Consider the following 25,579-nt stretch of genomic DNA (forward strand, 5'->3'; position numbering starts at 1 on the left):
GGCCATCTGGATGTCCTCTTTGGAGAAGTGTCTGTTCATGTTTTCTGCCCATTTCTTCACTGGGTTATTTGTTTTGTGGGTGTGGAGTTTGGTGAGTTCCTTGTAGATTTTGGATACTAGCCCTTTATCTGATATGTCATGCGCAACTATCTGTTCCCATTCTGTTGGTTGCCTATTACTTTTCTTGATTGTTTCCTTTGCAGTGCAGAAACTTTTTATCTTGATGAGGTCCCAATAGTTTATTTTTGCTTTTATTTCCCTTGCCTTTTGGGATGTGTTGAGTAGGAGACTGCTGTGGTTGAGGTCAAGGAGGCTGTTTCCTACTTTCTCCTTGAGGGTTTTGATGGTTTCCTGTCTCACATTCAGGTCCTTCAGCCATTTTGAGTTTATTTTTGTGTATGGTGTAAGAAAGTGGTCTAGTTTCATTCTTCTGCATGTTGCTGTCCAGTTCTCCCAGCACCACCTGCTAAAGAGGCAGTCTTTTTTCCATTGCATGCTCTTTCCTGCTTTGTCAAAGATTAGTTGGCCATACACTTATGGGTCCAGTTCTGGGCTCTCTGTTCTATTCCATTGGTCTATGTGTCTGTTTTTGTGCCAATACCGTACTGTCTTGATGATGACAGCTTTGTAGTAGAGGCGAAAGTCTGTGATTTGTGATGCCTCCCGTTTTGGTTTTGTTCTTCAATATTACTTTGGTTATTCAGGGTCATTTGTGGTTCCATATGAATTTGAGGATAGTTCATTCTAGCTTTGAGAAGAATGTTGGTGCAATTTTGATGGGGATTCCACTGAATGTGTAGATTGCTTTGGGTAGTAATGACATTTTCACAATGTTTATTCTTCTGATCCATGAACAGGGAATGTTTTTCCATTTCTTGGTGTCTTCTTCAATCTCTTTCATAAGTTTTCATCATATAGGTCTTTTACATTCTTGGTTAGGTTTACTCCTAGGTTTTTTGTGCAATCGTGAATGGGATCAGTTTCTTGATTTCTCTTTCCGCTGCTTCATTTTTGGTGTATAGGAATGCAACCAATTTCTGTACATTGATTTTGTACCCTGCAACTTTACTGAATTCATTGATCAGTTCTAGAAGGCTTCTGGTGGATTCTGCTGGGTTTTCCATGTAGAGTATCATGTCATCTGTGAAAAGTGAAAGTTTGACTCCTTCTTTGCCCATTCTGATGCCTTTAATTCCTTTTGTCGTCTGATTGCTGATGCTAGGACTTCCAGCACTATGTTACACAACACTGGTGAGAGTGGACACCCCTGTCGTGTTCCTAATCTCAGGGGGAAAGCTCTCAATTTTTCCCCATTGAGGATGATATTAGCTGTGGGCTTTTCATAAACTGCTTTTGTAATGTTTAGGTAAGTTCCTTCTATTCCGACTTTCTCAAGTGTTTTTATTAAGAAAGAGTGCTATATTTTGTCAAATGCTTTTTCTGCATCTATCGACAGGATCATATGGTTTTTATCCTCTCTTTTGTTAATGTGAAGGATCACATTAATGGTTGGTGAATATTGAACCAGCCCTGTAACCTAGAAATGAATCCCACTTGATCATGATGGATATATTTTTTAATATTATTATTTTTGAATAATATTGTTGAATTCGACTTGCCAGTATCTTGTTGAGTATTTTTGCATCTGTATTCATTAAGGATATTGGTCTGTAGTTCTCTTTTTGGCTGGGTCTCTACCTGGTTTGGGTATCAAGGTGATGCTGGCTTCGTAAATGAGCTTGGAAGTTTTCCTTCTATTCCTATTTTTTTGAATAGTTTGAGAAGAATGGGTATTAGTCTGCTTCAAATGTCTGGTAGAATTCCCCCTGGGAATGAGTTGTTTTTTTAACTATGGCCTAATTTTGAAAAAAAAAATGAAAGAATACGGAGAGAGCAGAATTCAATGAAATGAAATTATTTGGTTTCATTTTAAAGGATTTGTGGCTCAGATCACAGTTGACATAGTCAAGCTCATATAACTAATTGTCTCTTTAATGCCCTGCTCTACTCAACCCTAACCGGAAACATATGGTATAGTTAAATGTTCAGGAGAAGAATCTTAGATTACTGGAAATATCTAAAATTAATAATCCACCTTTTAGGCACCTGGGTGGCTCAGTTGATTAAGCATCTGTCTCTTTACTTCAGCTCAGGTCATAATCTCATGGTCATGAGAAAGACCTGCATTGGGTTCAACATTTGGCTGGCGTGGAGCCTGCTTAAGATTCTGCCTCCCTCTCCCTCTACCCCTCCCCTGCTTGTGCATGCTCTCTCTAAATTAACTGATTAATTAATTAAATTATTGAACTATAAAACTCACTGGAAAAATGATGCAAATTTTTCTTCACTTGGAACTCTACAAGAAACAATTTTATTTTTTAAAACCCCCTTTTTAAAAAAAAAGCCACTTTTTGCTATTTTCTCAATGATTTTAAACTCAAACTGCAGTGTTTATCTAGTTCATTATGTAAATTCTGTCATAGTTGTTAGGTCCATTTATAGCTTCTCCATGTTTCAATGTGTAAAGTAATTCCACCAATGAACCATGCACCAGAAACATGAGCATTGATACTTTTAGCTGACTAATAGGCTGCATTTAAAAAATTAACTTGATAACTTAAAGCCCACTAAAGAAAGAAATGAGCTAATTTGCCTCTATGGGAATGTTTTGATAACATGAACAAATATATATATAAAGCTCATGTTTTCAAATAATGGTCTTTTAAAACAGTAGCAGCCCAAGAACTCCACTTTCTTCTAATGGTATTTGATAGAATCGACATTGAGCCCAAAGAGAATTAGCAATCCAGAATGCACATCATTTCTTCCCAGAGAACCATGCCTTTTCTCTGTAGTAATATAGAAATATTTGGAGTTGGTGGAGTTTTTTACGTATGTACTCGAAAGCCACTGAATATGAAATGCCGTGGCCAGAACTCTGGCCTTTCAGGAATCCAGAGCACACCATTCACTCTCTCCTGGAGTTACACAGCGTGGCGACCGTGCACAGATTGTAGCAACCTGGCGTGTTTACTTAGCTATAAATTAGAAGTTAGCATAAGTGTTATGTCTTTGTAAGCTAAAAATCTCCTATGGGTTATAATTTTGTCTGAACTTGGTTTTCAGCAGATCCCAATAGACTGAGGATTGAATGAAGTGCATGTCAAAGCCAGTAATATGTCATTACTGATAGTGTAAGCCTTACAACTGCATATACCAGCAGGGAGACTTACCAGCAGTCTTTGGATTAAGTAAGCCTTGCTCGTGGGTGCATTTTATGCTTCATATGCTGTAGCTTTGTCTCTGAGAGTGTGCGATTTTTCACAATGCAACAATATGCCAAAAGCTTTTTAATAGTTAAAAATAGTCTGTGTTAAAGCAAAGATTTAAATAATGATTTAGCTATTTATTAGTCATCTTTAGTTTGTTTCTTAATATGTTTAACTGTAGTATTTTAAGTGCCATGCTTTTATCTCAAACAATTATTAAGGCTTAATATAAATAATTTAGTTGTTTTAATATAGGATTATAGTTTGGAGCAGAGGATAAAATCTGTGATGTAAAAGCATCATCTTACTTTATAACCATTTTCTCTACAAGATGCCTATGAAAAGAACATTTGCTGTTTTAATTGTAGAACACTATCATACATTTTCTGTTTTACAGGGGATAATGATGTTCAGTGTAGCACGATGCATCCACCTTTCCCTGTTGTGCCCCCTCCACATTGCCGCTTTAGAACCCGGCCCCCAGAGCAGGCCCCAGCTGGAATGTCCCTTTTTCATGAAGCTTCCAGGATCCCCTCCAAACCAAAGAGATCTGCCCCTCCTCTAATTCCTCTTCTTCTTTGTCGCCCTTGACACCCACTTTACAGTCCCACTCTCTGCATTGAGTTGTAGTTATTTGCAAGCATGTCTTTTCCTTCCAGTGACTCTTATGAGTAGGGATCTTTGTCTTTAATCTTTCTCAATGTCTAGCACATGACAGGTGCTAAATAATTATTTGTGCAATAATAATAATGTTTTCCCCCTTGTTCGTGTAGCCCATTCTTATTGTAGTTCATCTGATCTCTTTCTTATTTGGCCTTTGAGTGTATAGAGTTTTTATGAAAATTAACTGACCTCTACTATTTTCCATGTAACACTGCTTAACACACTGAAATCTGAGGTCTCATAAAAATAGGCGCCAGTCGTTTTACTGATGCAATTTCTTTAATGGAGGAAAGAGTTCTAGTTAGTTTTTAAAATGCAACCAGATGGGACTTATTGGTAAATAAATAGTTGAGGACTTTGTTCTTCCCTACTTTGTAAGTTTGTCTTTGGACTGTTCTTTCTATACAAAATGAACACAGTTTAATGTCATGTTTCAAGATCATAGGCACCTCTCTGAAGTCCAGATTAGGAATAAGATAAAAACCAGAAATGGTAGTGCAGTGGATTTTAGAAATTTTTAGTGTTATGTTTTAATTTTTGAAGCAATGCATTATCTCAGTCTGTATCTTTTTTGTTTGGACCAGCGGGATCCACTGGGGAGGAGAGGTATAGAGGTTTTGGGAAAACGAAAGGCTTTAGTAACAAAAATGGAAATAAATTAGAAGAGAAAATTACAACATGCCATGTCCTGTTAAAGCTATTCCTTTGCCAGTAGATGGTCAGGTTTCAACTGGGGTGACTTCTGAGAGAAGAACAAAGATTCTGATGAATTCTTATATGAAGGTCAATATATGGTTTAGGTGACTTTCGAATTGTGACAATTCTTGGCAAAAGGTTTCTTTGATCATGCCAGTTAGGGACAGCAGCACTTTTGTCAGGGAAGCAGAAAGGAAGCTATTAGAGCTAGACAAATACATGTCTGCTGTTTAGTCAGTGAGGTGTAAAGTAAGTCAGTTTGGTCAACCAGGTCCCTTAGCAATGATACAAGAGCCATTGTTGATTGGACTTGATTGTGTTGCCTAGTACATGGGTTTTCTGGCTCTTGTCCTTGTTTCTTTCACACCTCTGCTAAGGAGAGTCCTAGATAATGAAGTCAGGTTAATCATGTTACTATTTAACAGTGTCTCAGTTTCACTTGAAGATTTGCCCAGGATTTAGAAGCTGTTGACACTGCCCCAGATACAATACTGAGGATAGCAAAGTGCTACTACCAAGAATACCACACAGGAATTGGAAAGATGCCAAATGTGAGTGAGTGGTGCCTGCCGCTATCTTTATTCCACAGTCCTTACCAAATAGCATTCAGTGAAAGCTAAGATCCCTTGGTGCACTTCTCTCCATGCCCCAAAACTCAAAGGGAAGTGAATCATGACTATGAAGACTTCTTTCCATCTTGTCATCCAGTGAGGTGTCACCTAGCTGGATCTTTATCTCAAGTGCTAATTGACGCTGTTAACTTTCTGCAGTGATGCCAGGAAATTGTAATTGAGGAAATGACACTCTGCGTATCTTGTGCTAGGAGGTTTTATTTAGAGAACCACACATTTCTTTAACTGAAGGGCACTAAAGTAACATCACAATATTTAGTATACTTGGAAAGATGAGTTATTAGGTCTCCTGACATCATGTAGAAATTGCTATATACCTAACAAGTGAGACTTTCTTGGCTCTTCAGCAGAAGGATCAGGTCTCATGGACTATGCTAGTATATTTCCCAAGAATTAAGTAGATTTTTTCCTACTCACAGAAACTTCTGTTAAGATATACTCTTTCACTGAGTCAATAAAAGCAGCATGCTTTTGTGTGTGTGTAATATTTCCCTTTTAGTAAAATTATAATGTTAACTTAGTATAGGTATGTGTACGTGAAAGTGTGGGTGAATCATTAAATAGGGGTATCCGTGTAACCATTTCAGATCTACAGAATGGCTTCTACACCTACCTGTGTGACTTTTGATATGTTATTTAACTTCTCTGTGCCTAGTTTTCGGTTTGTAAAATGCTGATTGATAATGGTACCTACTTAACCGAGTATTATGATTGAATGTGCCAATACACATAAGACATTTAGAACTATGCTTGTTAGAAGTTCAGTAATATTAGTCATTATTATTATTATTTCATGTTATCAATTTTTAAATTTTTATTTGTGTATTTTCTTAACTTATATCCAACCATCTATATTAACTAGACAACCATTCTTAGTTCATAAAACATAAAGAACTGTGTTATACTTTTCTTCTCCCTTGGGATCGTTATTTATTCAACTTGACAGAGATCAACATGAAAAGTCCTTGAGCAAACCAACTAAGAGCAATTATAAGTCAATGATGATCTAAAATGATATTTACAAAAAGATATTTAGGAAATAAGATACTATGTACAGTCAACATAAGGCTATTGACCTTGGGTGATCAGGTTCTATGCTAAGAAAATCACTTAAATATCTTTAGTTGAAATATAGAATTAAAACCTGGCTTCTTCTGACCTTTTTTACTTCTACCTCCTTACTTACACATGTGTGCACATTCACACATACACACCCCATCTGTATTCTGCTTGCTGAGGAAAACAAATGAAAACATTAATATAACCATCTTCAAACACATACAGGCATATAAGGAAAACTGACATTTAAAAAAGTTTTTATTTTAGAAATTAATGAAAAGTCATTTTATGATAAGTTTATCATCCATTTCTCCTTTGTAACTAAGCTAATATACCAGATAATAAATGTTTTAATTTGTTTTTTTGTTTGTTTCTGCCAAATGCAAGTTTATATTTTCAGGTTCTATTCAAAATAAAATTGAAGAAAACATACTTAGATTTTTTGCTAATGTGTGTATTAGTGCTAAAATCTTTGTTCTTCAGGCAGAGAGATTTCCCAAATGTCAATAAATTGATTAAATGTTTTCTTATTTTACTATAATCTGGTTTTTGTCATATAAAGATTTTTTAATTGGTACTTGTCTTGATCTCTTTTCTTCCTTTTGATCTAGTATTGAAGTCACAGTTCCACTTATACTTTGTGTATAAGTGAATAGAACACTAACTGCTTTGACTTCAGAATCACATCTGAGATGAGAAATAAGGATTGTCCCTACCTCCTTTGTGGCTTAAATTATGTTCTTGGGGGGCGCCTGGATGGCTCTGTCGGTTAAGAGACCAACTTCAGCTCAGGTCATGATCTCACAGTTTGTGGGTTCAAGCCCTGCATCGGGCTCTGTGCAGACAGCTCAGAGCCTGGAGCCTGCTTCAAATTCTGTCTCCTCTCTCATACTCTGTGTCTCTCTCTCTTTCTCTCTCTCTCTCTCTCTTTCAAAGATAAACATTAAAAATATTTTTAAACAACAAAAATAAAAATAAATGATCTTTTCTTGGAATTGGGATCATCAAAATGATGCATAAAGCACATGTAGGTGACTCTAAAATGTAGCACCATCTCCACTCACCAGCAAGTTGCTTTATCGCATCAGTTGCTCTCAGAGCAAAGCCAAGAAGAAGGAGATGCAGGGCAAACAGGTTTTTAGCTGAAGGGAAACAATGTTTGTGGGAGGACATGCCCAGGGAGGACACTCAAAACAGGTTACTGCCAGCGAAATGTTTGAAAAGTAACCACAACAGGATTTGGGGGAGGGAGCTGTTGACAAAGCTCGCCTTCATCACAATTGTGGCCTGGCCCTGTTGTCCACTCATGTAATGTCTGGCTTTAAAAGACACAGATCCTCTGTGCTGTAGAGAAGCTTTCAATATGCAAAAACCCCTTAGATATTGGTCAACCACTTCATGAAATGCCAAAACTGTAGTTGAGTGCTGAGTTGTAAATGTCCATGGTGCCTATGATTCAATGTATATTTTCCTGCATGATCATCCATTGTGGTGTTTGTAAGTAGCAAAAAAATGAGCCTGATTTGTTCTCCTTTGTAGAGCCAGGCCGAGGCCCACTACAAAGGAAGTAAACATGCCAAGAAGGTCAAAGCACTAGAGGCAACGAAAAATAAGCCCAAAATGGTTTCTTCCAAGGACAGCGCAAAGGCTAATCCCAGCTGCTCCGTCACTCCAATCACAGGCAACAGCTCTGACAAATCAGGTCAATGACACTTTTTGTTCTTTACATTCTTTGTGTTTCTCCTGGTCCCCTGCCCCAACCCCACGCTCCTCCCCTCGGCCGTTGCATGTTACTCTCCATGATTTGTTTTTATAATATTAATATATTTCCTTCACAGGAAAGGTTATGTGTTTGCACGGAATCTAAGCATTTGATATGTTACCATTCCATGTTGTTAAATATATACATTTAAGTATATATATGTGTGTGTGTAAATATATATATATGTATATATGTATATATGCATGAAAATAAGCAGAGGCTACATGGTCACAATATGTTTAGACAAAGGAAATGGATCTAATCTGAATTACTGAGTTTACCTTCTTATTCATTTTATGTTTGGTTTTTGCTATAGTCATTTTCAGTGAAGGAATTCTTAAAGTTGTTTATTAATAGACATTTTTACATTCTTTTACCACAGTAAAAGGGAGTGGAGGGGCAAAAAGATGAAGTTTCCTGAGAGTGGCATTATTAAATGAATCTGAAAATGTGTCCAGTAATAAGAGATTGTGATTTTTGAAGATCGATGTAGAGTTCCCCTCATAGTTACAAATGAACTTGAGGATTTCAAGGGAGCTATTTAAAAAGTTATGAATTGACTCACAGAAGAACTTTACATAATTGAAAATGGGCTACTAGGGGAAATGACTCTTAAAAAGAGTCTGTATTTTATAATCCAATGAATCAGCAGTTTTTCTGAGTGGATTCAAACTGAATGATTCAGAAAGAAGAGGGGAAAAAAATCACTTTTCTAGCATGTATACCATGAAATTGGACGTTTAAAAGCCTTTCACACACTCACAGCTGCCCTTCAGGATGCAAGATGGATAAGTAATCTTGTTTCAGTGACTAACTGAGGAACAGTGTCTATGAAAGGAGACTAAGAGACTATATCCCTTTCCCTTATGTTTGACTCTGTCTTCAGAGACCTCTCTGTTGCTGGAGGCACACATGCATACGCATGCACACACACACACACACACACACACACACAGATACATGCACACACACATTTCTCTTCTGTTTCTCTTATGCCCTTCAAATCCTGGTAAAATTTGAGGGGAAGACTTAACAATGCTTTCCTGTGGCTCCTCAGGGCCTTTGGAGAAAAGCAAATCTACTACTATAAGAGGAAGTTTCAGAAAGCCTGGTCAGGCAAAAAGACTATTTAGGAAGAGACAATTATTGATTAGGTCCCAGAAATGCTGTTCCTAAGAGCTCTGCAGCCTAGGGTTGAGCTAACCCAAATATGAGAATAAAACCTTTTTGTTCTTTGTGTGACAGAATTACTAAATCATGTTATCTGATGTATCTGATGGACAGATAATACTAGATTATTGCATCACACCCTTCCCTTCTAAAGAACAAAGTCTTTTTATGTATATTATCTAATTTGATCTTTCACCCAGGTCTATCAGATATGAGCACAGTTTACAAAATAGCAAACTAGGGCAAAGTCCATATTGCAGCAGTTGTTACCAGAGATTACCCAATGTTTGGAAGAACAGGATCCATCATCTCCTGACTTCCTGCCTAGTTTCATTTTCTACAGGATATTGTCACCTCTATGAAACATATTCTGCCAAAGGTTTTATTACCTGAATTATGCACTTTAAGCAAAGCAGAACTTATACACAAAATGATAAAACAATGTCAGTCCATTCTTTCAGCCTATTCTGTGTCTCAAGCTAATAGCCCAGTTGGCAGATATTGTAAATATTCCAGTATTGCTGCTGTGCATGCTCAGTGACCCCCTTAGTTATATTATTACTTGGGAATTGGGTTTGTCTAGGGATAGTAGTAAAAGTATTGAGTGGAGAGAAAGTGTTAGAAATAGAGAAGGATCAATAAAAGTAGAGAAGACAATTAAAAAGAGAAGGAAAAAGAGAAGGAAGAAGAGGAAAGAAAGCACCAAAAATAAAAGAAGTCAAAGACTAAGATATACCCTCAAGGAAAGAGCAATGTGGAAATAGAAAACCCAAATGCAGGGGCCTGGGTACCTTATACTTACAAGGTACCCAATGAACATATATAAAAGTTAAACAATTCAAGGGATTTACTCCTACTGTCAAATACTGTGTGATCTTAGTGAAAGAGACTTTCTAAGCACTTATGTTTGCCTCGTAAGCAATAAGAACACACTAGGCTCAAGGATATCAGTGGTATAAACAAGGAAGAGAAATGAGATCTAGAAGAACCCTAGAGGGCGAGAGTATGAAGAGAGCCATAGAATCCCTTCCTCAGGAGCTTTGTGGTGGTCTCTGCTTCTGCATCCTCTGCTTCCTCTGCCTCTTCTCTATTGACTCCAGAGTACTTGTGGTCTAACAGTACTGGCTGTACTCACAATGTCATTGTCCAGACTTGGACTAGAAGTAATGGTAACCACCAGTATTTGGGGGTTACCTCATTTTCCATATTTCCTTACTCAAAAATCCGTGTAATTTATTTGGTAATTCATTGGTTGGATCATTTAGATTACTTCTTCATTTTCCTATGGTTTCTATAAATATTAATATTAGAGAAATACTTTATTTGTCCTATTGTATCCACAAAAGCAATACCAAAGTTGTTGAAAGGTGCCACTACTTAAAAATAAAACAAGTTGTATGTGCTAAATAGATATATGTTCTTTGATCACCTTCAACTGGATGTCAGCATCTAAGCAAGAATTCCCACGTTTATTTAGTAGAACTTTCAAGTTAGAAAATTAGAAATTTTGCCCAGATGAGAAATCTGGTCTAAACAATGTAAGGTGCAATCTATTGCTAAATGCCAATTTCTAAATCCTTAAAAGGCTCCCACAGCTTTGTCAGAGACCTAGATTTTTGAAAGCTGGTTTTTATTCCATTTAAAATTGTTTTAGAAGAACAGAAGACATGAAATCCAGTCCTTCATAAATGGTCCAAGTGGAATGTAGAGAGGAAGAGGAAGGGAGAGGGCAGAGCAATAGTGACTGTGACACTTAATTGACCAAAATGTTTTATTTGAGACAACATTGTCTCTAAGAAAACAGCTGAAACTTAGAGTAACAGTCACAGTGCAAAGGCATGGTTGACTACCAATTCTTATGAAACTGAAGTTCCCTAGCATTGGTCTTTCTTTTCTGAATGAAGAGTTCCTATCAAGTGGACAAGAACAGTAGCCTTAGGATTCTTAGATATTTAAATCAAAAGGGAATGTGTTGGTTACTTGATGTCTCAGCCACCAGATTTCAAGTATCCAAATGTTCACAACATCTACATGATTAGCTAATTCTGTTCCCATTCTCATATTTGAGCATAAGTAACTTAGCAATAGAGGGGAAATCATGTCCATTTGGTGGAAATCTTGAGAGAGAGGAAATAGACAGATGTCAAGGAAAGGATCTTCTGGGAGAGGAACATCCTGAGATTCACCAAACATCAGTCAAGTATTATTTCAGAGTATCTAACAGAGAGCATTGGACCCACAGATGACCTCTGTTTGTTCCCTAAGAGCGCAGATTAATTATTCTAAGAAGCAGCCTAACAATCAAAAAGAATGAAATCTTGCCATTTTGCAACTACGTGTATGGAACTAGAGGGTATTATGCTAAGCAAAATTAGTCAGTCAGAGAAAGACAAATATCATATGACTTCACTTATATGAGAACTTTAAGATACAAAACAGATGAACATAAGGGAGGCAAAAATACTATAACAACAGGAAGGAGGATAAAACATACGAGACTCTCAAATATGGAGAACAAACACAGGGTTCCTGGAGGGATTGTGGGTGGGAGGACGGGCTACATGGGTGAGGGGCATTAAGGAATCTATTCCTGAAATCATTGTTGCACTATATGCTAACTAACTTTGATATAAATTTAGAAAATGAATTTTAAAAAAAAGAGCAGCCTAACAATCTTCCAAAAGTTAGGAAAACTTTATTACTTGCGATTTTGGCACTTGAGACAAACTTGTTTTGTTTTGTTTTATGATATATTTGGAGACATAATGTGGCTCATATTGTGGCTGGGTCTGCGCAATACAAGTAGATTTATTATAATGGCGCTATCAGATATAAAAATTTCAGAGTATCATGGCAAGTTTCTTTTTTTTCTCTCGGTTCAATAAACAAAATGAGTTTAAGCTATAAGAGCTTGTATTTCATTTATTGTAAGAAGCTCTGACCACATGATTGAAAAAAATTAAATCTGCTTCATTAAAGGCAGTTAAAAATAATTGTCCCATTCACTTGTTAGAAGTTGGGGTAGAATTAAATGTAAAATCCAAAGAAATGATTTCCTGGTCTCCCAGGATCTATCCCAACTTTTAACGATGGATCAATGGGAGTTCAAAACATGGTAGGAGGGAGGAGAAATGTGCTGTTGGAGAATTAGGGTCAAAACACAGCAAGCATTAAGCAGCTTCAGGAAGATGACTGGGACATATTAGCCAGACACTCGACCCAAATTTCTCCCTGGAGTTCAAATGTCATAATGCCATATGTACACTTCCCTGTGATAATATGCCCTGTACATCAAACTGAAGGCTCTTTGTGACAGCATTTAACCCCTCATAACAGGTTCAAAAAAAATCAGAGCCTTCAAAAAACACTATTTCTTGAAAATAATAAAATATTTTTATAATCAACCTGATGATAAAATATTGTGATAGTCAACCCTAATGGTCCATATGTCTAGTCTTTAGCACTAGGTTTTTTTAAAATTAATTAGATATCAAATGGGGAAAATCCATTTCTAGTTCAAAGTATATAAAGCTATTTAGATCTAAACAGACTTTAATCAGATGCTGTCTGAACAGATGAAAGCAGATGGAATGATTCAAAATGCTATAGATATTTTTATAAATGCAATTGAGAGCAAAGATAATGAAACCAGTATGTCCTGGCTGAAATATAACAAAAGGAACACCTTAAATTTTTAGTTTACAAAATCCTGTAGCATATACATTTTTGTATGACACTCTCAATATCCCTCTGACTGTTGGGGCAGAAATTAGTATGCAGCTTTTATCCATTCATGCAATAAACTTCATATCAATTGTTTTACTGAAGAAATATGTATTACCTTTACTAAATAATATCACATACATGCATATCTTGCCAGATACTAGGGTGTAACAATGAACAGAAAGATATTTTCTTGCCCTCAAAGAGCTTCCAACCTATTGGGGTTTTCTTAATGTGTTAGATATTAGGGCTACAAAGGAAAATAATGTATAGTTACCAACTTCAAGCTGCTCCCCAAAATATAGTAATGACAAAGACCGTGGATCTAGGGAACGTGAAATCATTTGTGTGAGGTTGCACCGCTCATATCCCAGTAAAGTCCAAGCAGGAAGTCCGGCTTCTTGTTCTACACATATGCCCTTATTCCCATTACATCTAAACTTCCCTTACTTAGGAATAAATACGAGTATCCCAATGGGCAAAGTCAGAAACCACTAAACCACTTTTTTAAGGATTAGTGAGTAGGACTATATATTACTTTTATTTTTCCCCAAGTTTTATTTAAATTCCAGCTACTTAACAAATAGTGCAGTATTAGATTCAGGTGTAGAATCTAGCGATTCATCGGCCACACACAACGCCCAGGTCTCATCACAAGTGCCCTCCTTAGGATACAGCACTTGTTTAACCCATCCCCCTGCCCACCTTTGTATATTACTTTTAAATTACTTGATGACTGTTGATATTTTTCAATAAAAAAACATGGCATTGAAGGAGTTATTAAGGCTTTGTTTTATTAAGAATTCTTAGTTTCGATGCAGTATGATGTCTGTAGCATTTAACTGCAATAGAACAAAGCTTTAGATGTTACAGATCTTTTCCAGGGAGAGTAAGAATGAAAACACGCATTTAGGATAAATGCCACCAGTTTGACAATTATAGATTTTATGTGCCTAGAGCCAAATATACTCACTGAAATAGAGGTGGACACTGGATAGGGCATCTCCAATATGGCAGAAATCTTGAACTGCCCACTAAAGGATCCAGCTGGGTTGTCCTGAACACCATCCACATTTTCAGTGGCATTCTGAATCATTCCATCTAAAATATTTCCACTGGGGATAGGGAGATGGTTTTGTTTATCCCATACCCATGATCCTGCCACGGGAACAGTTAGATGACAGTGTCAGAAAAGACAAAAGGAAGGAAAGAGGCTAGAATACCTCAAAACAGCTCAGTTTGCTTTTGCATTGCAGCAATTCCTCAAGTATGAATCCAAAGTGGTTGTCAGCTTATCTGCAAAGGCCATAGCTTAGCTTTTTATGGTTACCCTAGTGCTTTATGAAAGTGTATTTTCAGTTTTGTCGAAGAATCTTTCTGCCAAGGATACAAATGGAGAGACCCTTGCCTCGTCATTTTTATGGGTTTCCCTGTGTGTTTCATAGTTTTTATGTGTTGTTACAAATGGGGCCAAGTTTTCCAAATGGCATCTTCTCATTTCCACTGACGGCCACTGGACTCCATCGATTAGCCAGCAAGGTCTTTGTAATTGCCTCCTCCCCGCTTTCTGTCCCTAGCAACAGGACCTTGTGCTGTTGAGTAGAAGAAAATGGTAGTTTTTGGCTTTGGCAGCATCTGTCATTTATAGACAAGTGCCATTATAAATTTGGCATACATCTATCCAAATCCAGGAGGCTGAGATTTAGTATCCCTCATAAAATAATAGATTAACTATATTTATGACAAACATCTTAAGTCTGAAATGCTTGGGCACAATCATGTAGAACATAAATTGAGTCCCATCTGTCCAAAGAGAACAGACCATTATACTAAGGCTCATATTTCATGAAATGTACCTATATCATTAAGACTTTCAAAGTCAATTTAAAAAATGAAACTGCCTCCATCTTTGCACATGTACCTTGAATTTGACAACAGCATCCTGCCAGGCAAGGCTGAAGATTCTAAGATAGTTAAGTGTTGTCACTAACTATCTGAAACTAACTTCTGAAACTTTTGAGCATTTCCTATTGCTTCAAAATAATACTGAGCATTTATTGTTAGTTTTTCCACTTCTGAAAGCTATTTCCTAGCATTGCTCTAAGAAAGTGAAGCAAAAGTTGAGACTCATTTATGATTTACAGGGGCTCTATTAACTTATAATTTACTCGGGATATGTTACAAACAATTCCAAAAAGCAAAACCTTAGATATCTCATTAAGGCTTATATCACTATCAAAAACTTTTCTCATCTTGAGACATATTTATTTTAACTGGTAGTCATCTATTTTGATTACACTTATTTACAAACTTTCTCCATGGATAAGATATTGGAATATAAGATTTCGTATGTACATTGAATAATTTTGCAAATGCACAATCATAAATGCCCCTAAGATTTTAACGAAGGTTATTACGTACATTTTATTACATTCCACTTATTTGCTTCAGGAAAAATTCTCTTACAGTGAAATATTTTTTGAGATTGGGTAGGTGATCAAACAGACTCACCCAACAAATATTTGTAGATTCTTTGTTCAGAGCACTGGCACGAGGCACTTTGGAAATTTCTAGGCCCACTTCCGATTGTACTACACAAACTTAGCCTTATAGTATAAAACTTAAAGTGTTTTTTCATAGAAACATTTATAAAGTATTTTCCCCTTCGCTGATTTCTTTCCCTGAGAATCAGGTTTACTGCTGTGGAAGCTGGGCCTGGCATCACACATTGATAGTTTGGTGCTCGCATTTTTATAGGCCAGCTCTATCCAATAAAATACTCCATGATGGTAAAAATGGTCTATAATTTGTGTTGTCCAATGTGAGTGCCATGAGCCACACATAGCTATTGAGGATTTGAAATGTGTTTTGTGCTACTGAAAAGCTGAGTACTTAATCTTATTTAATTTTAAACACTACACATGGCTACTGAATTGGACAACACATCTGTAGACTGTGGTACTCTCCACTCTTTTAACTAGCCATGTCTCCAGAAAAGGCATTCAAGTCTCTGAGTCTGTTTTCTCATCTGTAAATTGGGAATAATGCCCTCCTTGCATCAGAGTGGTTTTATGGATCAAACAAAATGACTTGAAAGAGCTTTGCAATATGTAAAGCGTAATAAAAATGCCCATTATTGATATTCTTACAGTCTGGACCTCTTGTGGAGCGGCCCCTTCTTGCTGCCATCAGTTAGAGGTGACAGATGCCCCTTGTGGTTGTCAGCTATCATCATCTTCCATTAGGCTGCACCTAGTATAGTTGATTCTAGAAACCCAGATCCAGTCTTATTAGACTTGTAATTTTAACAGCAGTACTAATAATAATTGATGTGTAACTGAATGACTATTGTGTGCCTGATACTTCTATGCTAAATGTTTTATGTATACTATCTTATTTAATGACACAATCCTCTGATGAATACTAGATAGTGAGACCTATGGAGGGGAAATAATGGGTCAGAGTCATTCAGAGAGAAAGTAGCTTCAAGCCCAGATTCCCACCCAGGCAGCCTCTCAAATTCATGACCATGATATGCCACCTTTGGATAAAGGTCCATGAATTGTAACTGCATTGCTTTCTGAAGGCTATTTGAGATCTTGTTTTCATTAAGTGACACATCCAGAAGTCTGACGTTTCAGAAAGGTATATTATTTCTATCCCTACCCTGTTTTACGGCAGGTTTTATTTTTGAAAAATCAAGTTTTGAGTGGCTTTGAATATGGACACATTAATCATGGTATGATTTTTGAGTGCCATCTACGTACCTTGCATGTATAACATAGTAAAAAGTGCATGAGCTTGAATTCAGACAGATTAGCTCCACATCTCACTGACAAGATAACCTCAACCAAGTCAGGTTCATATCTATAAGATGGAAGGGCTCATCCCCACCTCCCAGAGTTGTTGAGATTAACGAACGAACGATGCCTGCTTCAGTGCCTATCATGTAACAGACACTCAATAAATGCTAGCTCTAAAAGCAACCTTGTTCAAAGAACCTTCCCAGCCCCGTCCTTTTGACTCTATGATCACTTCATGCCATGCTGCCATGCAACCATGACCTGCACTTACATTTCTCTTTATGTGCTTGTTTTATTATCTCCGGCAACTATTTACACTTGTGTTTTCCTTCCAGACATCAAGGCTTGATGAGCCTGAGTCCCCCAGCGGGATATGTAAAGATGTGGAAGGTCCTTCTTGGTCTTCCTCACATTCTTATAAATGGAGAAAATGCCTTTCTACTCCTTCTCCCACTGGTTCATGAGGCTCATTCATTATGGCCTCTGTGGCTCCTGGTACTTCATCCTGTACATGGCAGTCACAGAGTTAACATATATTAAATTAATACATTAAGAAGAATTTAATGGGGAAGCTGTAACACCTTCCCTAGACTGTGGACAGGGCAAGAAGACCCTGGTTAGCTCTTTTTCCTTCATCTTCAATAAGATGGATGCCCCACCTCATAGGGCAACAGACTACTCCATACAGAGTTACAGTGCTAACAGAAAAAACAACCCAACACACCTCCATTTGTTGAGGGAGAAACCTGGGTGCTCCCGAGGGAGAAGCAGCGCTGCCCAGAACCAGAATTGGCTACTGAGGAGGACAGGGGAGGGTCATCAGGATAAGAAACACACTCCTACCTGACAAGTCCCTTCTGGCATTTACGTCAGCAAATGAGACACTTGTCAACTCGTACATTTTATTTCTCGCTTCTTGCAAAACATTTTTTAGTGTGAAAATTTTTAATAATTTCTGTATGCTATCAACTAGTTAGCCTCTGGAAAACATGTGTTTTGTTTTCTTTCAAATATGAAATGACAGAAACACTAGAATGTCTTGTCATAATAGAGATTATTTTATTCTTTGCTTTCAAATATTTGAACTTCTGCCAGAGTTTTATGATAATTTGTACTCACTTGATTAGAAAACTGGCCATATATAAATTAAAACAATTTGCCTTTCCTAGGACAATATCTTTGTTCTTACTTCTCCATTAATTAATAAAATATTTTTACTTAATGGGAAATTAGGGTACCACATTTTGAGTTAAGAAAAAGTTATTTATTTTATTCTTTTCAACAAAAATTTTATCCAATCCTTTGATTAATCTGTAAGAATAATGATTAATAACTACTAAAATGTTTTTAAGTATTTTGAAAAATCACTGGTGGATGTTCCGTTTATGTTCCTTTTGGCATTTTAAATTGAGAAAACTCCTTTTAAATTTTTTTAAGTTTATTTATTTTGAGAGAGAGACAGTGCAAGTGGGCAAGGGACAGAGGGAGAGGGAGAGAGAATCCCAAGCAGCCTCCACGTGGCCAGCTGCAGAGCCCAATTGTGGGGCTCAAACCCACAAACCATGAGATCATGATCTGAGCCAAAACCAAGACTAGGATGTTCAACCAACTGAGCCACCCAGATACCCCAAATTAAGAAAACTCTTTTAGAAAGTAGCATCATTGAATAAGTCAAAAACCATAAAAATATTCATTTCATTCATTATACCAGTTAATTTCTCATTCTATAATTTATACCAAGGCAACAATTCTAAATACAAAGCAAGAAAAATAAAATGTTACATATGAAAATGCCTACTGGAGCATTACTCTTACAGATTTGTATTAATGACAGGTGGAAACAATCAGTGTAGAGAAGTTATTTCAGTAAAGTCCTCATACCCCATACAATATGCAGCTTTACAGTATGTAAAAGAAACATCAAAATGTATATAATACACTAAATCAAAAAGTTACAAAATATATGAAATTAAAAGTTACAAAATGGCCTACCCACATATGTGTTATTAAGCCCCCACTTTATGCTCTGTGTCGTGCTAGGCCCTGGGTATACCATGGCGAATCAGGCAGGCTCGGGCCTTGCCACCATGAGAGCATACTGTCTGGAAGGGTAGATGCTGAATGAGTGGTGACGAGCTTAATGAAAAGAGAGAGATGCTGACCTTGTCTGGGAAAAAAAGGAAACCTCGGCAGAGAATTTAAGCTCTCTCCGCCTGATGGGAAAGAAGTCAGCCATGCAAACAGGGGCCCAGATTTGGGGGTGAATGGGAAGAGGATTCTCATCAGAGGGACCAGTTCTCCATAGGACTTGAGCTGTGAAAGCCTATCTGGTTTTAATAATTGAACCAATGAAAGGACACCTGGGGACAGGAAGGGAATTTAGGATGTTGGCTAAAAACAAAAACGGGGTTGAAACAATGGCTAGGAACAGAAAGATGGCAGAATGAAGTAATGGGCACAAACACGAAAGTTCTTAATCTCTTTCGGTGCCATGGATTCCTAGACTGACTAGCAGCCTATTCTCAGAATAATGTTCTTACTTTATTTTTTTAAGTGATTTCTATGACCAATGGAGGACTCAAAGTTGTGAATCTGAGATCAAGAGGCTCTTGGTCCACCCAACTGAGGCAGCCAGGTGCCCTTCAGAATAATGTTTTAAGCCCATAAAATGAAACTTGTAGTTTTACAAAGAAAGCCTGTTACAATGAAGACAGTTGTCGATGTTTTTATGATACAGTAACATGGCAATAACGTGTTAAATAAGACCTAGCACCAGGCATAACAGCTACCGTAATTTGAAGTAAGGATGAGACATAGTGTTTCAAGTTTTTTATGACAACTGTCCTATCTGATGACAAGATTTTATTCCTATTAGTGGATATAGTAACAGGTACTGGTAAGACCGCTATAATTTTGGGGCGCCTATATGGCTTGGTCAGTTAAGCATCCAACTTCGCCTCAGGTCATGATCTCACAGTTTGTGGGTTGGAACCCCACATCAGGCTCTGGGCTGACAGCTCGGATGCTGGAGCCTGCTTCAGAGGCTGTGTCTCCCTCTCTCTCTGCCCCTCCCTCACTCGTCCTCTGTCTCTCTCCATCTCAAAAATAAATAAAACATTTTAAAAAATTTTTTAAAGACTGCTATGGTTTTTTGCCTTTCTTTATAATTGAAGAAAATGCTACATTTCTATCAGAGATAAATGAAAATAAAGGTACATTTTTTTGCCCCCCAAGATCATGGATCCTGTAAATTCATGGGTCCCTTAGATGTCTGTGGACTCCCTAGGTTAAAAACTCCTGTTTAAGGGCACCTGGGCAGCTTAGTTGGTTAGGTGTCCAACTTTGGCTCAGGTCATGATCTCATGGCTCTTGGATTTGAGCCCCATGTCAGGCTCTGTGCTGACAGCTCAAAGCCTGGAGCCTGCTTCTGATTCTCTGTCTCCCTCTCTCTCTGCCCCTCACCTCTTCATACTTTGTGTCTCTTTCTCAAAAATGAATAAACGTTAAAAAAATTATTTTAAAAACCCTTGTATTTAGGGTGAGAAACTGATAGAGCTTTTTGCCTCTATTTCTACATACTGTGTTATTTGCACAATAACTTCTAATGATTTGATGACTTTATATATCTCAGGGCACAGGTTGGATGGGAAAGAAACCTTTAGCCCTAAGTCCCCCTGTCACAGTATTCCTAAGGGATCTGGTTAATGAGAAGCCTGAGACAAACCCCTCTGGGCACTCAGGCCTCTAGAATTAACATTACTTTTTAAAGGGGACTGTCTGTGCTCAATAGACTTTCTCTTGCAACCCATAGGTCTTAAATATAAAGATGGCTTTGACAATTTCATAATAAAGCAGATTGAATTTGGGCACAAATGCTAGACTCACAATGTAAAGGTATGATTGGCATTACATTTTTAAAAAGATTGGTTGCTTTCTTACACCCGGGCAGTCTAGCTCGCAAATATCTGCATCTCCTTAGGACAGGTGGTACCCAGGTAGGTCCGTGAGCAGCACGTACCCATCTCCGTGGAGCAGCCTGAGGTGAAGAGCTTGTTTGCAGAAAGTAATATTTTTGGTATTTTCTCTATTAAATAAAGAAACATTTTTTTTCAATGAAGAAAGATTCGGTTTCCTCAGTGCCTCTCAGGCTGACCTTTCCGTTGTCAGCATGCACCCCATTCTACCTGGGGTTTCAACGCTAACCCCTAAACTCCGGCTCTAGGGAGGAAAGAGGTGGGAGGAGCAGGATTCAGATGTTTTTCCTTGTACCTTGTAAGTCGATGTTTCCTCTGTGAAAGGCCATTCATTTAGAAGAAAAAGCACCTGCTCCTCATTCCACCTAGAAAATTAGTTTTTAATCTTATTCCTGGCTTTTGAATCGTTACTGGACCTACTCCCTGAGGGACTTGATTTGAGTGACATGAGTTACTTATTCTGTTTTCCATAATAAAGCTGCCTCAGAAATAACTGTTTCACATGTCTCAGTGACAAATAGGAAAAGGGGCAATTTTTCAACCTGGAGAATTTGAAATATGATTTCTCTATTGTACAAGTCAAATACCTGGAAAACTACACAAGATAGGAGAAAGCTGTTCATTAGATTCAAACTCTAGCAAACAAGCTCTTTTTTGTGCTCCCTTAGAAAAGTGACACATTCACTAATATCAGTGCCAGCTCGTAGATACAGAGTGTAGGCTGCCAGCTTTTAACAGGGCATACTTGGAGATGCCACTGTTTTATCTGATTGTGAGAATGGCAGCTTCTGCTCCCCAACCAAGTAGCATGAAGGACAACCGGGCAGTTGTCGTGCAGAGCTGGGCAATGACTGTCATTTCACTGGGCCACAGACTCACTGCATGGTGTAGCCCAATGACCAGAACCCAGCTGACATGGGCTTTCACATGGAAAGATCAGGATATCGTAACTCAGGATTGTTTTCTGGCAGAAAATTACAGCACAGGACCTATTTTGCACTTAAAATTGGCCACCTAACTTTCATGGGTCCTAAGTTACTTCAAATAAATAAGCTTTTGTTGTTGTTGTTTTTAAGGTAAGGACATACAGATTCTGATTCAGTCAAGAGTCACTTTAATTCACAGACAATTTTCCCTGCTTCCAGGATTAGTCTAAAGCCAAGATATGAAAATCACACATAAACATAGTTAATTAGGAATTAGCAAGCTTCACAGTGATCAACCGTGCTTGAAGAGGCAAGGTTTCTGGGATTTAGCTAGAGGCATGGTAATGTAGCATTGGATGTAAAAGGCTCCACCAGCATCAGTTTGACCCAATGTATAATATTTGAGTGCTCTGAGAATTTTAAAAACTAGCTTTAATTTCTATGTCTATTCTTGTTTTTGTGTCTCTGGGCTTGTCATGTAAGTACTCTATTTTGCTGTCAATATCTGCAAAATAGTATAAGCCATGTAGAGAACTCTTTCTGTTTCCAAAGGTGGTTCAGCAGTTCACCCTCAAGTGAGGCATTGATCAGACATCTTCCAACCAGAAGTCCTATGACTAATAAAGCAAGTCAGCTAACCAAGTAGGCGTTGTGAGATAAACCAACCTATACTATACTATGGTGGATGATGCTTGGGGACACCTGGAATTAGATCAAATCTAAATGAGGAGTCTAGTTGGAAGAAGCTAAATGGGTGGCTAGAGGACTCCACATGTACTAGGTCAATGTCAGGCCACCTGTCATAAAGGTTAGGTGCCTTAGGGATCTGGGTTGGCCATGAAGGGCATCATCACTGAGACACAAGCCTGCAAATTGACACTTTCAATAATGGACATCGATTACCTTAAAGGGTGGGTAAAATTAAATAATGGCATTAGTCATATGGTACTTGGAATTTCTCAATGAATATTTTTGCATAAATATATCAATCATGTAATTGTTGATAACTCAAACAAATATACTGTGATGCTATTTGTTAATGGCTGCTTTCCACATTAACAAAGTGGGTTCTTGAGCTACAAACCTCTCATGAATCTCCAAACATATGACCCACAGTGCTGCTGTGACTGAAACCTTGCCATGATGACAGGGCATCAGTTTAGTTGCAAAAATGATGGGCTATACTTTGATATTTTGTTTTAATATGTGCTTCAGATTTTCTGGCATACATACATGCTTATCACTTATATGCAAGTTTGTGTAGATTCCTAATAAAGGAGATAATAAAATCTATAGATTTGTTCATTTTTTCAAATCAAAATATTTGATCTGGCACGTGTACTTGTTGTTATGACTCTGTCCTAGTACATCTCAAGGATGTATTCTTAATTGTTTCAACCTCAAATGACGTTAAATATTGATTGCTTATATATGTCTCAGCAACAATGATACAAATATTTTATATAATCAATAGTGGAAATATCTGTTCTATCTATATTTATTTCACTGCTTTTGATTCAGCCATTAACAGTGAATTTCTACTATTTTTATTTGTGAAGCTAAAAGGCACTGCATGAATTGAAGATTCTTTATTTCAACATATTATTGCCCACCAATGGCTTTCTGTACACTGGGCACAAAGATGAATTAGGACATTGTTGTAGGACTCAAGAATCTCTCTATCCTGGTAATGATTTTAATTGTGAAAAAATTATAGTTAATGCAAGGTCAACATACAATTGTATGAATAGGATTATGAGAACATAAGGAAGGGGAGGAGAGAGGAGATGGGGACTAGAGGTAGTAAGATCTAGAAAGAAGTTTTATAGTAATCCACAGTGAATATTGAGGGCCTAAAATGAAGCAGTGGCACAGAGTAGATGCTGAATCAATGTCTGTCGGATAAGACTGATGGAAGAAATATTTAGAAGATAATATCAATAGACTTATGCCATTTATTAAACATAGAAGGCAAGAGAAGGAAGAATTCAAGAGTTATTGCTGACAATTCTGACATACAACTAATAGTGTCATCGATTTTAAAATGTGGACTACTTGGAAGGGCCCCTATGTGGAACTTATCTTTCATTCAGTACCAGCCATGTTGAGTGTGAAATATGCATGAAACATCTAGAAATAGATGTCCCACAGACAATTAGGGGGAAAAGATCTTGAACCTGTGAGGAAGAGATTTCACATATGGATCTATGTGGTAGAAGAAGTTATTGGAGTGAATAAGATCATATAACACCCAAAAGAGGACAAAAGGGCAATCTTGAGGCATTCTAACACTTAGGGGCAGGCAAAAGAACAGAAGCTGGTGAACGGGGCCTAGAGTGAGTTTAGAGAACCAGGCAAGGCCAGTGTTTGTGGACATCAGGGGGAAAAGCATTTCAGAAAGGAACCTGTACCCAATACAAAAGAAAACTGGAGAGAGACCATGGGTTTTGCAAGAGGATAAGGATAAACGAAGAAAGGAAGTGGAAGGACCACATCCCATGACCACTTCAAGTCCTGCACCAAAGGGAAGACTGTGGAGGTCTCCAGTAATGAACCAAATCAGGGAATGACTTTTGGGACATGGAGTTTTCAGCATTTTTTGAACAGAAAGAACCCAGTAGAAAGAAAGTAGCCAGAACTATAGGAAAGAGAAAAGAAATGTAAAAGATAGACAGGGGAAGCGTATACCTCTTCCTCAGAGATGTAAAGAAAATAGGTACAGATGGAAGAAAATGTAACATCAGAGACAGACTCATCCAGCTTCCTCATTTCTCTAAGAAACGGGAGAGCAGACATTTGCTAATGAGAGGCTGGTGATATTGGTAGGGAACTTAAGAAGGATACATTTTCCATGTGGAAGCTGACTGGTTCTGTTTCTTCCCTCTAATAGAATCACTTTTTTCCCATTTGTCTGATTTATTGACCTGTTCTTCAGGTATATAACTTTTCACTATATGTGTTTCTAATTTAAGCAAATCTAATCCACAAGAATATAGAATTTTAAAATAAAGATATGGGGTTAGTGCATTCCCAAGAGAACTATGTTTCCAAAACAATTCTTTTAAATAGTGCATTCAAATTACTACTATTTTCCAAGGTCTTTTTGCACATGCATTTCAGGAAAACATCTAAGAAACAAAAAGAGATAAAGTGGCTGCTGTATCTGATTGTTATCTGCAGTGTTGGTCTTTTCTTCGTGCTCTTATAGACAGAGCAAATGAATCTTTGTGCATCCACCAATGTAGCAATGCCCTAGCATCTTTCCATCTTTTATTACATTTTGTTTGCAAAGAACTCCGTGGTACCAAACTGTTCATCTTATAGTTTGTGTGCTGCTGCTTTTTCTCCCCCGGCCCCTCCGGAATCCATTTACTATCTTAATGGAATTCCACTTTGAACTTTAAAATATCTGTCATCAGTTGGTGGCTTCCATCACTTTTACTGTGTCAAGTGTGTAGATAAAGAGGGGACAAATGAAGCAAAGGGTGAGGAAGACTTCTGCAACACACCAGTCAACAAACATACAGATCTGCAGTGTTATTTGACTTGGGGTTGGAGAGGGAGTGCCTTGGTCTCATACAGAGACCCCATTGCCTTTTTAGCTCCATTTCTCACAAGACCACACAACTAGTAAGAAAATACGTACTGTGACTGACACCCATTAATTTCTCATTATTCAGAAAGTGGGAAGATAAAACAGAGGAGAATGGCTTCAGAATTCCTTATCAAAGTGAGATAACTTGGTTTAACAAGTGTTAAGCAGTAATGTGGACATTGCTTTGCTTTTTACAATAATAATGAGATGCTGGGCAAGGTGCTTGTGAATATAGGAAAGCATATGACCTACAGTCCTTTCACTGCCTACCTCTGTTACTAGTTCCTTCTAGTGAATTATTAAGTAT

General features: G+C 37.6%; 1 protein-coding gene across 1 annotated transcript in view; it reads left to right on the top strand.

The window, feature by feature from the left end:
• ZNF385B (zinc finger protein 385B) overlaps positions 1–25,579 on the top strand; it is a gene marked incomplete at its 3' end in the record, with an annotated part of 313,134 nt that overhangs the window by 277,185 nt on the left and 10,370 nt on the right. The window contains exon 7 of the mRNA XM_029933294.1: positions 7,859–8,021. Coding sequence (XP_029789154.1) covers positions 7,859–8,021 — 163 coding nt within the window. The remainder of the gene's footprint in view (positions 1–7,858; positions 8,022–25,579) is intronic.

This window comes from Suricata suricatta, chromosome 3, assembly GCF_006229205.1.
Source record: "Suricata suricatta isolate VVHF042 chromosome 3, meerkat_22Aug2017_6uvM2_HiC, whole genome shotgun sequence".
Taxonomy (NCBI): Eukaryota; Metazoa; Chordata; class Mammalia; order Carnivora; family Herpestidae; genus Suricata; species Suricata suricatta.